This window comes from Polyodon spathula, chromosome 15 (assembly GCF_017654505.1).
Source record: "Polyodon spathula isolate WHYD16114869_AA chromosome 15, ASM1765450v1, whole genome shotgun sequence".
NCBI classification, from domain to species: Eukaryota; Metazoa; Chordata; class Actinopteri; order Acipenseriformes; family Polyodontidae; genus Polyodon; species Polyodon spathula.
In genome coordinates, this window is record NC_054548.1 from 32,825,363 (window position 1) to 32,844,195 (window position 18,833).

At 40.1% G+C, this 18,833-nt stretch overlaps 1 protein-coding gene across 1 annotated transcript in view; it reads right to left on the bottom strand.

Moving 5' to 3' along the window:
• Window positions 1-12,491, bottom strand: part of LOC121328037 (dynein heavy chain domain-containing protein 1) — a 75,017-nt gene extending 62,526 nt beyond the window's left edge. Inside the window, exons 1-3 of the mRNA XM_041272488.1 lie at window positions 12,321-12,491; window positions 9,192-9,483; window positions 4,008-5,991 (exon numbers count right to left, since the gene is read on the bottom strand). Coding sequence (XP_041128422.1) covers window positions 4,008-5,991; window positions 9,192-9,483; window positions 12,321-12,359 — 2,315 coding nt within the window. The 5' untranslated portion in view covers window positions 12,360-12,491. The remainder of the gene's footprint in view (window positions 1-4,007; window positions 5,992-9,191; window positions 9,484-12,320) is intronic.
• Window positions 12,492-18,833: the final 6,342 nt, after the last annotated feature.

Genomic DNA, 18,833 nt, shown 5'->3' on the forward strand with positions numbered 1-18,833 from the left:
AGACTGAACAGATTCAATTCTTTTAGCCTGTCTGCATATGACATGCCTTTTAAGCCCGGAATAATTCTGGTCGCTCTTCTTTGCACTCTTTCTAGAGCAGCAATATCTTTTTTATAGCGAGGTGACCAGAACTGCACACAATATTCAAGATGAGGTCTTACAAGTGCATTGTACAGTTTTAACATTACTTCCCTTGATTTAAATTCAACACTTTTCACAATGTATCCGAGCATCTTGTTAGCCTTTTTTATAGCTTCCCCACATTGCCTAGATGAAGACATTTCTGAGTCAACAAAAACTCCTAGGTCTTTTTCATAGATTCCTTCTCCAATTTCAATATCTCCCATATGATATTTATAATGTACATTTTTATTTCCTGCATGCAGTACCTTACACTTTTCTCTATTAAATGTCATTTGCCATGTGTCTGCCCAGTTCTGAATCTTGTCTAGATCATTTTGAATGACCTTTGCTGCTGCAACAGTGTTTGCCACTCCTCCTACTTTTGTGTCGTCTGCAAAGTCCATCATTAAGAAGTGGAAGATGCACCATACCACCCTGACACTACCCAGATCAGGTCGCCCTTCCAAACTGAGCAGCTGGGCAAGCAGGAAATTGGTTGGGGATGTCACTCTGAAGCCAACAATGACTTTAAGAGATCTGAGATGGGAGTCAGTGTTCACACATCAATAATATGCCGGTCCCTACACAAAGCTGGCCTGTATGGACGGGTGGCAAGTAAGAAGCCATTACTCAAAAAACCTCATCTTAAAGCATACATTATCTACATGTGAAAAAGCATGTAGATGATACTGCAGACATGTGAGAAAAGGTTTTGTGACCAGACAAGACAAAAATTTTACTTCTTGGTCTAAATTCCAAGCGATACGTCCGGTGCAAGCTCAACACTCCACATCATCCAGTCAACACCATCGAAACTGTCAAGCAGTTTATCAGAACTAGAGCAATTTTCCCCTGAAGAATGGGCAAAAATGTCATCATCCTACTGTGCAAAGCTAGTATATACCTATCCAAAAAGACAGACAGCAGTAAAAGCAGTAATTGCTGCAAAATGTGCTTCTACCAAGTACTGACTTAAGGGGTTGAATACTTATGCAACCAGTACATTTCATTTTGTATATTTTCTTTGCAAGTTTTGCTGATATTTAACCTCCTCCTCATATAACAATGTTCAGTTTAACAACTACAGCTTTGGATAAAAAAAAAAAAAGTTTGTTTGAAAAACTGGCATACATTATTTGTAATTAAACAAGACATTATTGGTAGGGGGTGAATACTTCTGCAAACCACTGTAAATCACATTTTGAAACTTTGAATGCTATGAAAAAAAGTGAAGAAATAAGTGATATCTGAAACAAAAACACATTGGACATTTATATATATATTTTATATATATCTATAATATATATCATATATATATATATATATATATATATATATATATATATATAGTGGCTCTCAAAAGTATTCACCCTTCCTTGGACTTTTCCACATTTTTTGCCACTGATCAACACAAAAAAGTCCATAATGTCAAAGTGAAAAATAAATTCTACAAATTGTTCTAAATTAATTACAAATATAAAACATAAAATAATTGATTGCATAAGTATTCACCCCCTTTGCTATGACACACCTAAATAAGCTCTGGTGCAACCAATTGTCTTTAGAAATCACATAATTAGTTGAAAGGAGTCCACCTGTGTGCAATTAAGGTGTTTCACATGATTTCAGATTAAATACACCTGTCTCTGAGAGGTCCCACAGTTGGTTAGTACATTTCCTAACAAAAACTACACCGTGAAGACGAAGGATCATTCAAAGCAAATCCGGAATAAGGTTCTTCAAAAGAACCAATCAAGGGTAGGATATAAGAAAATTTCCAAGGCATTGAATATCCCCCAGAGCACAGTAAAGTCCATTATTAAGAAATTGAGAGAATATAGCTCAACTGTGAATCTGTCTAGAACAGGCCGTCCTCAAAAACTGAGCAGCCGGGCGAGAAGGGCATTAGTCAGGGAGGCCACCAAGAGGCCTATGACAACTCTAAAGGAGTTACAGTCTTCCACGGCTGAGCTGGGAGACACTGCATACAGCAACAATAGCCTGGGTGCGTCACAAAACTGGCCTTTATGGGAGAATGGCAAAAAGAAAGCCATTGTTAAAAAAAACCTCACATCAAATCTCGACTACAGTTTGCAAGAAGGCATGTGGGAGACTCTGAGACTGAGTGGAAGAAGATTCTATGGTAGGGCTAATAATAGGGCTTTTTGGCCTCAACTCTAAGGACTATGTTTGGCGCAAGCCTAACACCGCACATCATCCTGAGAACAACATCCCTACCGTGAAGCATGAGATTGTCACAAAGGCGGCTGAGTGGTGACATCAGAACCAGGAAATGAATACAGAGACAGGACAGATGAGGTGAAATGATGAAGACGCTTGCTTGCGCCGGTTTATTGAAAATAAGAGGTTTAAACAAACAGAAGACAGGACATGGCACTTTACGCCAAAATAAACAGACAAACAAAAACAGACTAACACTTAACAAACGGTGAGCAGATCGACACACTAACAAACACAGTGAATTTAAATAGGCAAGTATCGTGCTGGTCCAACCAGCACATAATAGCAATTGATATTAAACTCCTCTCTCTCCCGTTCCCTACTCACCGAACACCCAACAACCCCGAGTGAGTAAAACGTGCATCTATATATACTGTTGTGCTGGGATTTAATTACCAATTAATTATTCACTTGAATCCCAGCACGTGAATTAATTATGTGCAACCTAAATACAATTATACATTTTTAAACACAAGTGAAACACAGACCCGTTTATATCCCATGTACCAATGCCTATACACCAGCATTTCACACACCACACGCAACATATAACAGAAAATACACACAGGGGCGGGCGCTTTGTCACACAGATATAGCCAAAGCCACACTGGAGTGGCTTAAAAACAAAAAGGTCAATGTCCTGGAGTGGCCCAGTCAAAGCCTGGACCTCAATCCAATTGAGAATACGTGGAAAGAGTTGTAAATTAAGTTCACCAAAGGTCCCCATCCAACTTGACGGAGCTTGAGCAATTTTGCAAGGAAGAATGGGCAAAAATTGCAGTGTCCAGATGTGCAAAGCTGGTAGAGACTTATCCAAATAGACTCATGGCTGTAATTGCTGCCACAGGTGCCTCTACCAAATATTGACTCAAGGGGGTGAATACTTATGCAATCAATTATTTTCTGTTTTGTGTTTGTAATTAATTTAGAACAATTTGTAGATTTTATTTTTCACTTCGACATTACGGACTTTCTTTTGTGTGGATCAGTGGCAAAAACTCATAATTAAATCCATTTTGATTCTATGTTGTAACACAAAAGTCCAAGGGGGGGGGGGGGGGGGGGAATACTTTTGACAGCCACTGTGTGTATATATAAGTTATGTCTCAATCCTAAGATTGTAGGTGATGCACAAGTCATGGCCATAGCTGTACATTCCAAGGATTTGATATTCTCAATAATTTATGATAGATAATGTTAATACCAAGTTTCATGGCACTGGGATAAGCAATTGTCAATATATACTGTATAAGGTAGATAATAAAACTGCATATGAGCTGAGGAGATTATTGGGTACAGTACCTACTATAATTTATCATTTAACAACCATATCTTAAAATACATTATTTAAATTCAATGTCACAGTATATAAACATCACACGAGCCATTGCCTACATGTACTTGTTCAGAACTACTTTTCTTTGTGGCCTTTGACTGTAACTAAATTACATAAACTGCTTATGTGTATGTATTGTGACATGTTTAATCACAGAAAAAATAAATGAAGATGAAGTATTTCTCTGTTTAACGCATCCAGGAAAAATCTACAAACTATCTATGCTATAAAATATTATTAAATACTCCACACAGTGCCATGGTGATAAAACAAAATCCAAAACTACTCCACTACTCATTAACTTTACCTTTCTAGCAGCTGCTCCGGTTTAAGTTCCCTCCTTGTATTCCTGGTTGCTGCTGTGAGTTTTTGAACCACGTCACTCAGCTCATGCTTAGTGTAGAGCCCTGGAAAGGTACCTTCTGCCATCACAGCCAGCAAGTCATCTATGGCTGGTCCACCTATCCCCTCATGCACCAGAATAACTGTACTTTCTCCAAGGATCCCTGCATTGAAGCTGGCATCCTTCAGCACATTCCTGACCTCTGATCTCTCCTCCAAGGTGCCACCAGGTTTAACCTCGAACAGTTGTGAGCTGGTGAGGTGGACAGCCATTCGTGCTACGGTTTGTCGTCCTGTAGCATGGCTCAGCCCAAACAGGGCTGCATGACCTCCAGGTAGAAGCAATGCCCTGTAAATATGGGCCAGCTGGCATACTCCTTCCCTGCAAATGGCAAACTCAGGTATGGGCACAGAACCTTTACCTCCGTCTTGCTGTCGCCACTGGATTGCAGCAGAGAGCTGCTTAGCAAAGGCACCAAGATCTTTCTCCTGGTATAGGCTCTTTTTTAGGCTGCCTAGGTTCTGCTGAACAGGAGAGTTATAAAGATCTGAGCTAAATATGATACCTTCTAATGTAGTTTCAATACCCTGTAGTAAATGCAGAGGGACAAAAGGACCCTTGGGTCCCTGGCTCTGTACCTGAGGGACAACACCTGATTTAAACTCTTTTCCCTTTTTACCTCTCCTAGACAGTGCAGGTGAATTTTTCCCATATAAGGGGTCTGTCCCATGTGGCTTCTCCTGTTTAGAATGAAAAGGCTGTAGAAGCAGCAATGGTGCTGGAACACTCTCTGACACCTCTGAACGTTGTCTTGAGGTCTCAGCTGCCATCATTGGTTCTTTCAGCTCTGAGGAATCACAGTTCTCAGAGTCTTTATCCCTTTCATGTTTCTGCTCTTTAAGACCTTCTAAAGCCCTTGTGGAGAAGTTATTCCTAATTTCCCCTTCACTCTCTTTCTCCCAGGTGCATTCCTCAGGCTCCTGCGGATTCTCCAGACTTGGGTTGCCTTGTTCGTCTGATGAATCAACACCCTTTACACCCCCTGTCCTCTGTGATGACGCTGTGAGTCGCTTGATTGTTGAGGCCTCTTCAAGGACATTTGCTGATACATCTTGCTGAAAGCCAGAATCTGGGTAATGTTCTTGGGAAGAGGGCTCTTCATGTTCTGACAGTGGCAGCTGGCCCTTAGCAGGTTTCCCAGATCTTTCACTGGTTGCCTCCTTGGATTGAGGGGTGCTAGGCTGATGCTCTTTGGGTCTAGTAGGCCTTTCGTGCTGTTCTGCAGCCAGAGAAACAACACCCTTGCAGTAGAAATATTTTTTTGAAACATCTGCCAACAGACAGGCTAGAAGCCCCATTTCATGCTCCTTTGAGAGACGGTCTCCAAAGGTGCGAAATGATTCATGTATCCACAGACGAGCAATAGTGAAAGCAGTTGTTGTGGAGTTGTGTACTTGTATAGTGGGGTTAAAATTGACACTAAGTGGCTGTGTAGCACGAGGTGCCATCAGGAACATGCCATTGAACACCTTCTCAATATCACTGAAGAAGAACAGAAGGTAGGGCTTGTCTGTAGATGACTGGAAGCGCTCTTTGACTGCAGTGTAGAGGTCAAAGGTTGCTTCAATGATGCAGATGCTTAATTCCGACACCTGGAACTTAGCAACCGCTGGGAAGTCCTTAAGCCAAAGCTGTATCCTGGAAGAATATATAGATACCAGCAGTTCATTGGTCGGACAGGGCAATGCTAGTACAGAAAAGAGTCGGGAGAGGCGAGAAGAAATGCAGCTTCTATCAGTGCCCTGTATGGGTGTCGTACAGGTAACCAGGTAATTGAGAGCTCCAGAGTTAAACAGCCTGAAGTGAAGACCATTAGGACTAGGAACCCCACCCATAGTCATACACTGCCGCAAGGTCTCCAGCACAGGGGTCACTTTTGAAACTGCATCTGCAAGGTGTAGGGGAAAAAAACACATTTGTAGAACAACTGTACCACTGTAAAAACATCACATATTGTGTACTTTTAACACTAGATCCTCCATGCGGGTCAGTTTCACCCACTTTGCTTTTAAAATGTTAATTACTCTTCCATTTTAAATCGTATGTGTATGTCCATTTTTGACTTTTCCTAAATATATGAATTAAATATCCAGATGGCATTTGATAGCCAGAATCACAAAAATTATACATTTATAAACAGTTCTACCTAGAACCGCCATGTGGGTCAATGTGACCCATGCATTACAATTACAAGTTTTTTTTTTTAATATAACGTAAGATATTTTTTTGTAACTGCAGCAAACAAGACACACCTTCTCCTCCTAGCACACGTGTTTTTCATTTTTTATTTCAATCCTTTGTTTGTAGACTGACTACGAGACAGAAATTTCTATGATTGTGGATTTGTCAAGATGTCAACTTATGTTATACATTTTTTTTAAAATTACTTTCAGAAAAAAAAAAAAAAACATTTTGGTTTTACAGCTTTGTATGTACCAGTTTACACAATAGTGGTCAATGAGATTGCATCTGTTTACAGCACAGCTCCTGGATGCAGGCACAGTCAGCTGGCAGACGCGTACGCTCCTCCATAGAATACAATGTAGGCGTCATACCAGAAGTAGTGTTATATTTTATTTTAATGTAGTATTAGAAACAATGATTTCAGTTTTATAGTTTTGTGTGTACATATACCCTTTACACCTGTACACAAGTATATGTACATACCCGTTTCTTTTGAAATGTGTATTTTATTATATTTTTCACTATTTGTAGTTGTGCTGTATATGCGCTCATTTTCATAATAAAGCCTTTTATGTTTAATTTTCCACTTAAATACGCTGTTTCTGCAATGCAAATGTTAGATATGATGTTCATGAATAAACCTTTTCAGTTGTATCTGATAGTATGTTTTTCATTTTCATAACAAAGCAGTTTAAAAATGTATGGATCAACGTGACCTACGTGGTAGCTCTAGGTAGTTTGAAAATACGGCGGTTCTAGTGTTAATGAAAACTGAAATAGAAGTACAAACATATTTCCTGCCTCTTTTCTCTGTCATATTCCTTGTGTTATCTGCAAATCATTACCTTTTTTTACTTATTTTGTGGTAGGGTGGGGGGCGGTTGCAACCCGTATAAATCTCCACATTTCTGTAAAATTACTTTACACTTACTTCAAATTTGCAAAACGCTATTAATTTATTAATCACCGTGGTTTAAATGTAAACTTTTGGTATTAGAAACTAAATCTACTTTTTAGACATCAAAACAGTATAAAAACATAAAAAAAAAAAAAAAAAAATAGCTCAAGTGAAAAGCCATTACCTCACATTACTTTCTTTAAAACGGACCATATGAAATTGTTGTTCTAATATTTTACAGTAAATCTTGTAATACTGATTAAAGATCGACATAACAAATAAGATTTTTTTGTTCAAGTAATTGGGTTTTTTCAAAAAAGTAATCCGTAATGTGAGACATTGCCGTTTTTATACTGTTTTGATGTCTTAAAAGTACATTTTGTTTATACTGAAAGTTCACATTTAAAACACAGTGATGAATAAATGAACAGTGTAAGTAATGACATGGACAAAATTAAATGAAAGGCTGACACATTAGAGTCCTGCATTAGGTCGGGTACCCTTGGCGACTGCTGGGGGACCGCAAAAGTGGTTCACCAAGTCCAAACCACGACTTTGAACTTGAAAAAAGTGTCAAAACGCCAAGCCTCACCCACGACCATTATATATTATAGATATAATATATATATTATAATATATAATATATATATATAATATAATATAGATTATATATATATCATATTGTGTTTATGGTCTGAATTTGAATCACCAAAAACGTTTTCTTTCCTTTCAGCGTACTCATCTGTAACCCTTTCCCAAATAAAATACTAGAAGGTATTTCCTGCACTAAAGCAGGAGACGATTAGGGAGGAATCAGCTGACTAAGCAGTGTTGTTCCCGCTTGTTTGATACGTCACAAGATCTTTTTATAAAGTCTGTTTGATGATATTAAAAATGTTTGTGAACGAAGTGAAACAAAAGATAGGGCAGGGTTTATATAATGTAGGATAATAGTTTTAGAGGTAAATCAGAAGTGTGGAATTATTTTGGAATCATTATGAATGAAAATAATGAACATGTGACTGGATTAGTTGCTTATAAAACATTATGTTTTTGTAAACGACAGCCACAAAACTGGTACATCATCTCTGCGAAAGCATAGGTGTAGCTCCCTTTCAACTGGTGGCATGAAACGAAGAGACAGGTATTTTATAGTAAAGTAAATAGAGATAGTTAATATGTTACAATGTTAAAATATATGCAGACCACTAGAGAAAGCCACTATGCTGTATAGCCTATTGTGTAAACTCAATCCATGGAGACAGGTAAAGATATCTGTGTGTGAATGTGACATGAATGCATGAGAGTCAGTTCACGCAGGCAGTAGGTAAAGGAGAAACACTTGCGGGTTCGGGTCGGGTTGCATGTCTTATTAAAGTGGGTCGGGTCGCGGGTAAGAAGACGGTGTTACAGTGGGTTGCGGGTTCGGTTCGGGTCCATTAGTAGCAGGTCCAGGTTGGAAGCGGGTCGTAAAATCGGACCCACGCAGAACTGTAATCTCAAAATAATGCAAAATTTGGCATGAGGTGAAGGGAGGTTTCAGTTCTGAGTGACTTTTTGTAAGCATTATAAATGTTTGTTCACCACTGTTTGAAAATTTACTTTTCTTGCATTTTTTAAACACAAGCCTGTGAACGTGAGAGTAGGCCTATATCTTTACACTTTCTTTAAACACTCGCCCACGGGTCTACAGAGACATAAGTTTTAATTCGCTTTAGCATGGTGATGCAGAGTCGTTATCACGTGAAATATTTCTTGGGCATTTCTGCGACACGACCAACCCACAGTCAACCATAAAACACTAACGAAACGAGGGGAGGGAGGGCTTGATTAGGGTGGGGTTTGACAAAACTATTTGCACACCTGTTCATATAGCGTCACTAGCTTTTTTTATGTAAGACCCTACCAATTTCATGTATTTGAAATTAAATTAAAATATTATATTAACTATACCATATTATAATATGAAGTAGTTCTAAATTTTCCCGGCTGTACTGGAGACTTACCACAGGAAGCTGCATGGATGTCATCGATAAAAAGTTGTAGGCTTGGATTCTTGGTTCCATAGTGGGAAGCGTAAGCTGGGGAGGGCTTGGGGTTTGGGCACCCTCTGCTTTCCAGCACACTGCGCAGGTAAGCTGCCCCAAAGCAGGGGCTGATGGGAAGGCGGAGGTGTGGTTGATTACGTCGGAGTAGGGCCTGGCAGAGGGTGGTTTTTCCGACTCCTGATTCTCCAACTAACATGGCTGGCTGTCCAGAGTGTAGCAGTACATCTACCAAGTAGACATATCTCTCATACTGCAGATAGGAAAGGGGAGGTTAAGTTATTATTCACAACATAGAAGAAATATAATACAACAAACAAATTATAATACAAAACAATATACAATTATAATTTGCAAACTCACACACTTGCCAACTCTGGACCTCTCTATACAATAGCTTCCAACTTTAATTTATACGTCTCTTTACCTTTCAGTAAAACAGTAAAAGTTTTCAACTTTCATGAGTATCAAACCATATTTTATATTTCCCCTTTTTTCCACCCATCCCTACCTTTCCAACAACTGATAATCCCCCAACATTAACATCATCATAATTAAGGCTGTATTTTTTTCATGGTTATCATGAATTTCATGATTTCCGTGAAATGTATCCATTTCTGTGTAATATGTAGTTCCTGGTAAAAATTCAAATTTCTGAAAGAATAGTGCAAACATACATATTTCGTATCACATAAAAATTAATGCAGCAAATGTCTGCTTTTACATTGCATTTAGGAACCTGGCAGCTGGTTTAGTTGGCTGCCAGTAAATGATTTAACACACACTGCATAGAGCTACACGATTTCTTTAAAATGTCTTCAACGAAAAAGACACCAGCTGTATCAAAAATCGTTCTGTCCAGTACAAGGGACATTTCATGTGTCTGTTGTTTAAAAAAAAGTGTAATAATTCACTGATGGTGAAAATATAATGTCTTAAAAGGTGGACATAAATGAAATATTCTATTATTTAGCATTTACTGTTTTTCAATATTTAGGAATATTTGTTGTATAATAACCACAGAACCTAGGAATCTGTTTGCTGTGGAAAGCACATATTTTCTATACTGTTGGAGAATTTTTAGTTTTACACGTGGGGAAAGATCAAGTCACTGAGTTTGGTAAGGACGAATTTCACGTCGATGGTAATGTTTTGTTTTGTACTTCATAAAGCAAGGCTGTAGATTACACTCGTGGGCAACACAATGGAAGCACTAAAGAAACTGAATGAAAGGAAGTGGAAACAAGTAAACAGTAAAGAAACAGACCACTGTGTCTGGATCATTGCAGTGTTTTACAACTGCCAAAGAACAGCGTGAAACTCAAAGTTCAGATTATGTCCAAATGTGCATAAAAGCCAACACTCCTCAGTACGCGATTCTTTGAGCGAGCACGTAAAGGGCACGTAATTTGCGAGCAGTGCAATTCACAAATAAGACTAATTGTATTTCCACTACTTGCTGCTTCTTTTTGTAGAGGAAAAAAAACACCTTTTCGATAATGTGGGAGACAACTTAATTGCCGTGATTGCCAATGGAACTACCAACTACCGGTACAGACCATTTATTTATATTTTATTTCAAGTGCTTAAGGCAGATCCTCTTAAACATGCTGACAATCCTACATCACAGCAAGGATAGTGTATCTTGGAAAAGTTAACCATACCACAGTTTCACAAGTCTTGTTTTTTCGTGTTACTGATTTCAATATTCGACTTGATCGAATATTAGCAATTGTAATAGATAGTGCAAACTACATGGCATGGAATGACGTGCTCAGCAACCGCTGGTCAAACTGTGTACATGTGCGTTGCTATGCGCACAGTTGCTAAGTCACTTTTAGTGAAAGCTCCAGCTCGTCATGCTTGATTGTTAAGTACATCAGTGAACAAAGTACTGACTCGCCAACCCTTCCACCCAAACGGTTGTGACGAGGTAGAATACATGGTTCAAATGTGTGAAATACCATCACAGTACTGGCAGTTCTACCTTAGCTTTGTGGAGCATGAACGAGTGGAGCAGGGGGATACAAATGTTCTGTAGGAACCAGCCTGTTAGAGGAAGATGCAGAGAATTGTGAGCCCCTGGTGACCATTTACAGTCCCAAAAACACCAAATACACAAACGTTACAACATTGTGCTGGATTTAGTTTCATGGCTGGAGCATCTTGCATCATCATCTGATCGTGTCCCTGGTTCTACAGCTGCTCAAAAGGCAGCTGATAAACTGAGACTGTACAGCCTCAACACTAAGCAACCTGCCACTGACTTTCTCCATGCTGTTCATGTCATGGATCCTAAACAAATTGGAACTGTTTGCACGGACTATGAGACTGTGAAACTGCATTCAAAGCTATCTTAGGAATGCAACAAAGAATGGCCAGTATGTGTACAGACGGCCGAAGAGTCATCTAACAATGTAAAGGATCCAGTTTCTTTCTGGAAGGCTGTTGAAGACTGTGTGCCTAACCTAACAAAGCATGCAGTTGTTTTCCTCCAGCTGACAGTAAATTCAGCCCATGCGGAAGAAGTTTCAGCAAACAGGACTCTTCTGTGCTTAAACACCAGTGTCTCAATGATGACAATCTGTCTGGAATGCTGCATCTCTGTTTTAACAAATAGCCATCCGGATGACAAAGACTAACTCGCAGATGAACTAATGTGAATACTACTTTTAGGGTTTTATTATTACACAGAAGTATTTGTAATGTTTGAAGTAAAATATTAAGTTTGTTTAGTTTATTGATTGATGGCACCGGTGTGCTTGTAACTTCCTTAGAACTTGAACTTCCTGTATTAACTGTTATTCAATCTACAATGTGTCAAACTCTATTTTAGCTTTTTATTTTTATTGTGGAAAACTAGGATCCCTGATTAAAAATGACCAATTTTGAATGTGATAACATTATTTTTTCTGCTTTAATAAATATGTTTAACCATGAAATATCCTGAAATACCTATTTTTACTGTGATAAATAACTGCCCTAATCATAATGTAGTGTGGTGTTTACAATTTTTTTCAATAATTTGTATCTTACATGTGTTTAGGAGTTTTAGATTCATTACCAAATAAAGTTATGATTTAGAGGTACCTCAGGAACAGCTGTGCAGCCTGGTGGAAGTGGTTTCATTCTTTCCTTCAGAAAGGATTGGTTCAACTTCTCAAGGATTCCCTCTGCTGGATTAATGAAGTAATCATAGACAGTTCCAGCAGATGGCACCTTAATGCTGTAACAGCTTTCCAACAGTATCTCTCTGGCAAATGTGTCAAACTGCACCCAGCACCTGCAAACCCAACATTAGAACACAGGACTGTAACATTTGTTAAAACATTACATTCAGTGACATTAACTTATGGCTGAAAATTAAAAATCATCAGTAATATACAAAGGTTGATCAATATGACCTACAGTGTGTGTCCACAAATGTGACAAAGTTTGACATCAAAATATTGTCAAATGTCTTTATGTACCTCCAATATTCTCTTACTCCCAATAGCTTGGGCTAAAGTATGTCCAGACCAAGATCATCAAGACTAAATAAGCTCTTCTCTAGACATTTGTTTTAACTTGGTGCCTCCATACACCCAAGATAATCTGATTCCCTTAATAAAAAATAAATAAAAAAAAAAACCTTTGCGGTAGTGGAAGAAACATTAGTTTATTAGATTATATACAAAAAGATAAAGTGGCTAACAAACAATAAAGCCCACGAAGTGGCCAAACCCCTGAAGGAATGGGCAGTGAACTATCTGGAGGGGGCAAGTTGGCCAGCTCATAGGCAGACTGCTGTCCATTTGGACAGCCTCTGCTTAGACAGGGCTTGATCATGGTACTTCGTCCCAGAGCAGACAAAACATTGTTCGGACTGCCTCCAACTTTTCGCCCTGTAAATGTAGACACCAGTGCCTGCAGCTCCCTGTAAAACTGGAAGGAGGTGGAAAAAAGCCTCCAGTTCCACAGACTGGTTGACATGGAATGCCTTCTGCAAAAGCCAGCAATGGTACTCAGCGTAACCTTTGTCCTGGCCTCTGTAAAAATTAAGCAGGCTCTAGCTAAGGAGAAAGCCTGCATCTCGCTCACCCGCTTTGCATCGTCAACATTTTTAACCTCCTTGGCTCAGATACAGGTTGACCTGTCTGAGGTCGAGGATTGGTCTGAGGCCACCATCCCGCTTGGGCACCAGGACGTACCTGGAATAGAACCTATACAAATTGCCTGCTTTTGCAGCAGAGCTGCTACCTCCTGCGGTGTTTTGTGGGTCTGTGACTGCTCTTGGAGTCAAGCCCGAAAAGGAGGACCTTGCTTGAACTGCAGAGTTGCCAGTTTGAATGGTAGTAAGCACCCAGATGTACATGGTGCACTGATGCCAATACTCCAGATGTCTCCCTGAAAAGGCTCCCTTGGCCTGTTGAAGCAAAGCCCTAGGACAGCTGCTCACCTTCCGGCTTGGCCACGGGTTTTGCCTCTGTGCTGGGCGGCGGAACATATTATAGCCTCTGCGGCCCAGTTCTGAATACCACCCAGCCGGTTGTGCCAATCCCCGAGACTGTTGGGTGCCAGTTTAGCACTGCTTTGCACACTGGGGGTTGTCACTTGGTATGCCTCAGTATAGCAGGATGTTTCCCCAGCATACACTTGGAGAAATGTGCACAAAACTTGCAGAAACTTTGCATGTCCCACAGGGATAAAACCTAGGCATTATGCAAATAGCAAGCAGTGTACAGTAAGAATGTACAGGCGCTGCCTCAGTTGCTACAGACAGCAACAGGGTTGTTCAAGACCTAACAAAACTTGCTTGGTACTAGACTGGGGATATAAACACCAGTCGGTAGCGGATCGGAACCTGGACGTTAAGTACAAGTGTGGCAACCTCGGTCTCAGTTCGGTATGGACGGTACTGGTTTGAGAATGGAGAGGGTCAGTGACATCAGTACCTCAGTAACGAGTCTACTCGGGTCATAGTTACCACGGGTAGCAATGTACAGGGATGCCCACTTGTGCAAGATACTGGCAAAACGACTCAGTCAGTACCCACACGAGACTGAGGGAAGCCTGCTTGCTACTAAGAGCCCTCTTATGGCGATGTGAAAGCCGTCACCAAAACGGCATCAAGATGCTGTGGGAGGGATTCCCAAAGCAGCTTTTTGGTCCTGGTGCGCACATTTAATAAGAAACAAAAGGGTTAAACTGAAAACAAAACACTTACCAAAAAAAAAAAAAAAAAAAAAGGCATGGTGGCCAAAACAGACACAGAACAAACAAATAGCTTGCTGGTGTAAAACTAGCACAGGTAGCAATTGTTTTTTATATTATTCTCTTTCTCACGACTCAAGTCTCTCATTAAGCCTCTGAACACACTAACCCTGTTCAGTCAAAGCTGCAGGTTGTTATACATCTGACTGTCTCCAGATTAGTAATAAATTAATCAATCTGGATACAGTCACATTCTGCACGAGTTTAGCATGGATGGGGAATTTCAACCCCATCCATGCTGTAAAACGAATTAAAAATAAAACAACGTGTTTTACGCACTAAACAATACATTTTAAATAATATTACAAAATAACACAAATACACACAGGACAGGGGTGTATCCTGTTACAGGAATTAACGTTTTTTACAAAGAATGTCCTTCCTTTTTTGAGATATATATATATATATATACTGTATATTGTAGCGAACATAGTCAGGCTGGTCCTGTTGTCCGCTGCTGGCAGCTGTGGACACTGCAGTGTGGTGCTGTGAAAGAAACAGAATGATCTTTGGTGGTAAATCTCCCTCCAGACCTGTGATGGTGCTAAGTAATGGGAACAGAGCACCTTGGACTGTTTGGCCTGACACTACATTCCCAGGGTTAAAAGTAAGGATGCACCAAATCCAGGATTCGGTTTCGGATTCGGCCCGAACACCTACTTCTTGAGCAGGGTTCGGATTCGGCTGAATACCGAATCTGAATCCTATATCCGCCCAGATGCACATTCATTTTGATAAATCCCTCCAATGTGTGCAGTTCTTAATTAATTAAAATACATCAATCTGGTATCGAACGTAACTTTTGTATTTAATAACAAGAATATGTTTGATGAACTCTGTTGTAGCTCTCAACTCCCTAAATTACTGGTGGCGCACACACTAAACATGTCACATAGCTGCTTAACAGTGCCACATGATCTGTCACATGATCTCAGTATATATACACCTGTTCTGAAAGGCCCCAGAGTCTGCAACACCACTAAGCAAGGGGCACCACCAAGCAAGCGGCACCATGAAGACCAAGGACCTCTCCAAACAGGTCAGGGACAAAGTTGTGGAGAAGTACAGATCAGGGTTGGGTTATAAAAAAATATCCGAAACTTTGAACATCCCATGGAGCACCAGTAAAGCCAATATTAAAAAATGGAAGGAATATGGCACCACAACAAACCTGGCAAGAGAGGGCCGCCCACCAAAACTCACGGACCAGGAAAGGAGGGCATTAATCAGAGAGGCAACAAAGAGACCAAAGATAACCCTGAAGGAGCTGCAAAGCTCCACAGCGGAGACTGGAGTATCTGTCCGTAGGACCACTTTAAGCCGTACACTCCACAGAGCTGGGCTTTACGGAAGAGTGGCCAGAAAAAAACCATTGCTTAATGAAAAAAATAAGCAAACACGTTTGGTGTTTGCCAAAAGGCATGTGGGAGACTCCCCAAACATATGGAAGAAGGTACTCTGGTCAGATGAGACTAAAATTGAGCTTTTTGGCCATCAAGGAAAACGCTATGTCTGGCGCAAACCCAACACCTCTCACCACCCCAAGAACACCATCCCCACAGTGAAGCATGGTGGTGGCAGCATCATGCTGTGGGGATGTTTTTCACCGGCAGGGACAGGGAAACTGGTCAGAATTGAAGGAATGATGGATGACGCTAAATACAGGGAAATTCTTGAGGGAAACCTGTTTCAGTTTTCCAGAGATTTGAGACTGGGACGGAGGTTCACCTTCCAGCAGGACAATGACCTAGTCAAAGCCCACACCTCAATCCAATTGAGAATCTGTGGTATGACTTAAATATTGCTGTACACCAGTGGAACCCATCCAACTTGAAGGAGCTGGAGCAGTTTTGCCTTGAAGAATGGGCAAAAATCCCAGTGGCTAGATGTGCCAAGCTTACAGATACATACCCCAAGAGACTTGCAGCTGTAATTGCTGCAAAAGTGGCTCTACAAAGTATTGACTTTGGGGGGGTTGAATACTTATGCACGCTCAAGTTTTCTGTTTTTTTGTCTTATTTCTTGTTTCACAATAAAAAATATTTTACATCTTCAAAGTGGTAGGCATGTTGTGTAAATCAAATGATACAAACCCCTAAAAAATTCATTTTAATTCCAGGTTGTAAGGCAACAAAATAGGAGTAATGCCAAGGGGGGGTCAATACTTTCGCAAGCCACTGTATGTCTTCATATGTGATTACGTCACCTACCAGTCCTGCTGCTGCCTTCCCCCATGCACGCTACAACATAGCAAGCTAATGTTCCGATTGAAGTAGGCTACAATATTTTTTTCATTAAAAAGTTGTCATTGTTGATTGTTGAACTTAATCCGCTTTCATATTTTGTTGTATACTACTAATTTAATCAAAGCAAGTAGTTGCTTGTATCGTTCATGATGTTTTTCAAATCAAGTAAGTTATTTGTGTATAAAAAAATGACAATGGAGTTGCAGCCAGTGTCATCTTACTTAAAGGCTCTTAAGCTGAAATCGTGAAGTAATTTAAAGTAGGCTACAAACGTGGCAGCGGACTGTCTCTCTTTAGCACACACAAGAACTTGCAGACTTGATACAACTGTGTTGAGAATTTAAAAAGAAAGCATTTTATGAGATCTTTAAGTAGAGGTACCGGGAATATAACTGCATGCCCAGAAGTTTCATTCGGTAATAAAAATACTGTTAACTAAAAGGCTGAAAACTATAGGTTGTGCACATCCCTTCTTAGTAGCTGACAGTCTGATTTCACCATGTAACAAATTTTTTTTTTTGGTTCCTGGGTAGTAAATGTTATTTCCTAATTGCTTATGCCTCAAAAGTATAGAAAATGGCTATTATTCCCCACAAACTTTGCTTTTGTGACCAGAACAGGTAAATTTCAAAATATCACTATTTCCAATGAGAAAACGGGCGAATTTGTGTCTTTTCGTTCACATAAAGTCAGAAAAAAACAACATATGAATCCAAATTAACACGTATTTATACTAAAGTAATACAAAAATGACTACAAAAGATTTAGAAGTGAGTAGTTTTTCGAAATTTACGATTATACTGTAAATCACTTTCACTAATCAGCCCCCAAATGTAGTCTCCCATCATGTTCTCGTTATACTGTCCTTGGTAGCAGCATTCAAAGTCCAGTATATCCTGGTGGAAGCACTCGCCTTGCTCCTCCGAGTACGCTCCCATGTTCTCCTTGAATTTATCAAGATGAGCATCAAGGATATGGACTTTGAGGGACATCATACAGCCCATTGTGCCGTAGTTCTTCACCAGAGTCTCAACCAGCTCCACATAGTTTTCGGCCTAGTGATTGCCCAGGAAACCCCGAAACACTGCGACAAAGATGTTCCAAGCCGCTTTCTCCTTACTAGTGAGCATCCCTAGAAAGGAAGTCGTCATCTAGAAAAGGGGTGGAACTTCGGTGCACAAACCCATCAACCCGGAAGGGATTAGAGGAGTGGCTGCAATCGTTTACCAAGGGGTCATGTGTGACGGTACAAATAGGGGACAGAGGGACGCAATCTTTCCTTCATTTTGGTTAACGCATTGAACCCGGAAGGACCCGTATTATTGCAGTGAGTGTTTTGTTTGTCTAATTGTTACTTGTTATTATTAGACGGCGAACACGTTCCGGAGCTGTCGCCAGAGGCCAGCACTTACCCGGAACATCACTGCACCAGAGCACGATAAATTGCATATTCACTACGAGCACTACTGCACTCACTGAGGACTGGTGATCGTGTATATGTATTGTGTATGTGTCTTTTGATTACTGTGTACTTTATCTGGGACTGCCCTGTGCATTAATTATACAGAGCAGTACACTTTGTTGTGTTTTCCCTGTGTTTCATTTATACTTTCTATTGGTCAGTTTCGACCATTGGATTACAATTTAGAAACCCACCACTTCATCAGAACTGTGTTGTTGTTGTTTGGAGCACTGCATCATCTGCACACTGTAACCCACTTTTCCACATGTGCATATTCCCTAAATATGACATTAATACCTGAATATGTAATAGAATTGTAACTGGACTATAATTAATGATACCTCTGTGTCTTGAAGAAAAGGGGTCCCTTTCTGCAGATATACTGAACTGTGTGCCATACTGAACTAGATGACCAGGGCAAGGTGGCATCTGGACTGGACTAGGTTGAAAGGGCAGGTGAATTATGCACAGATAATTCATAACTGCAGCAAGCAAGACACAAAGTATCTATGTCTTAAGCAGAAAGGAACATTAAACATGGCTACATGACATAACACAGAGTCCAAGACTGCGACGACATCACCGCGGGGGCCATTATTGCCCCCGCCATTACAGAGATTGCCCGTAACAGCGCTACGACAT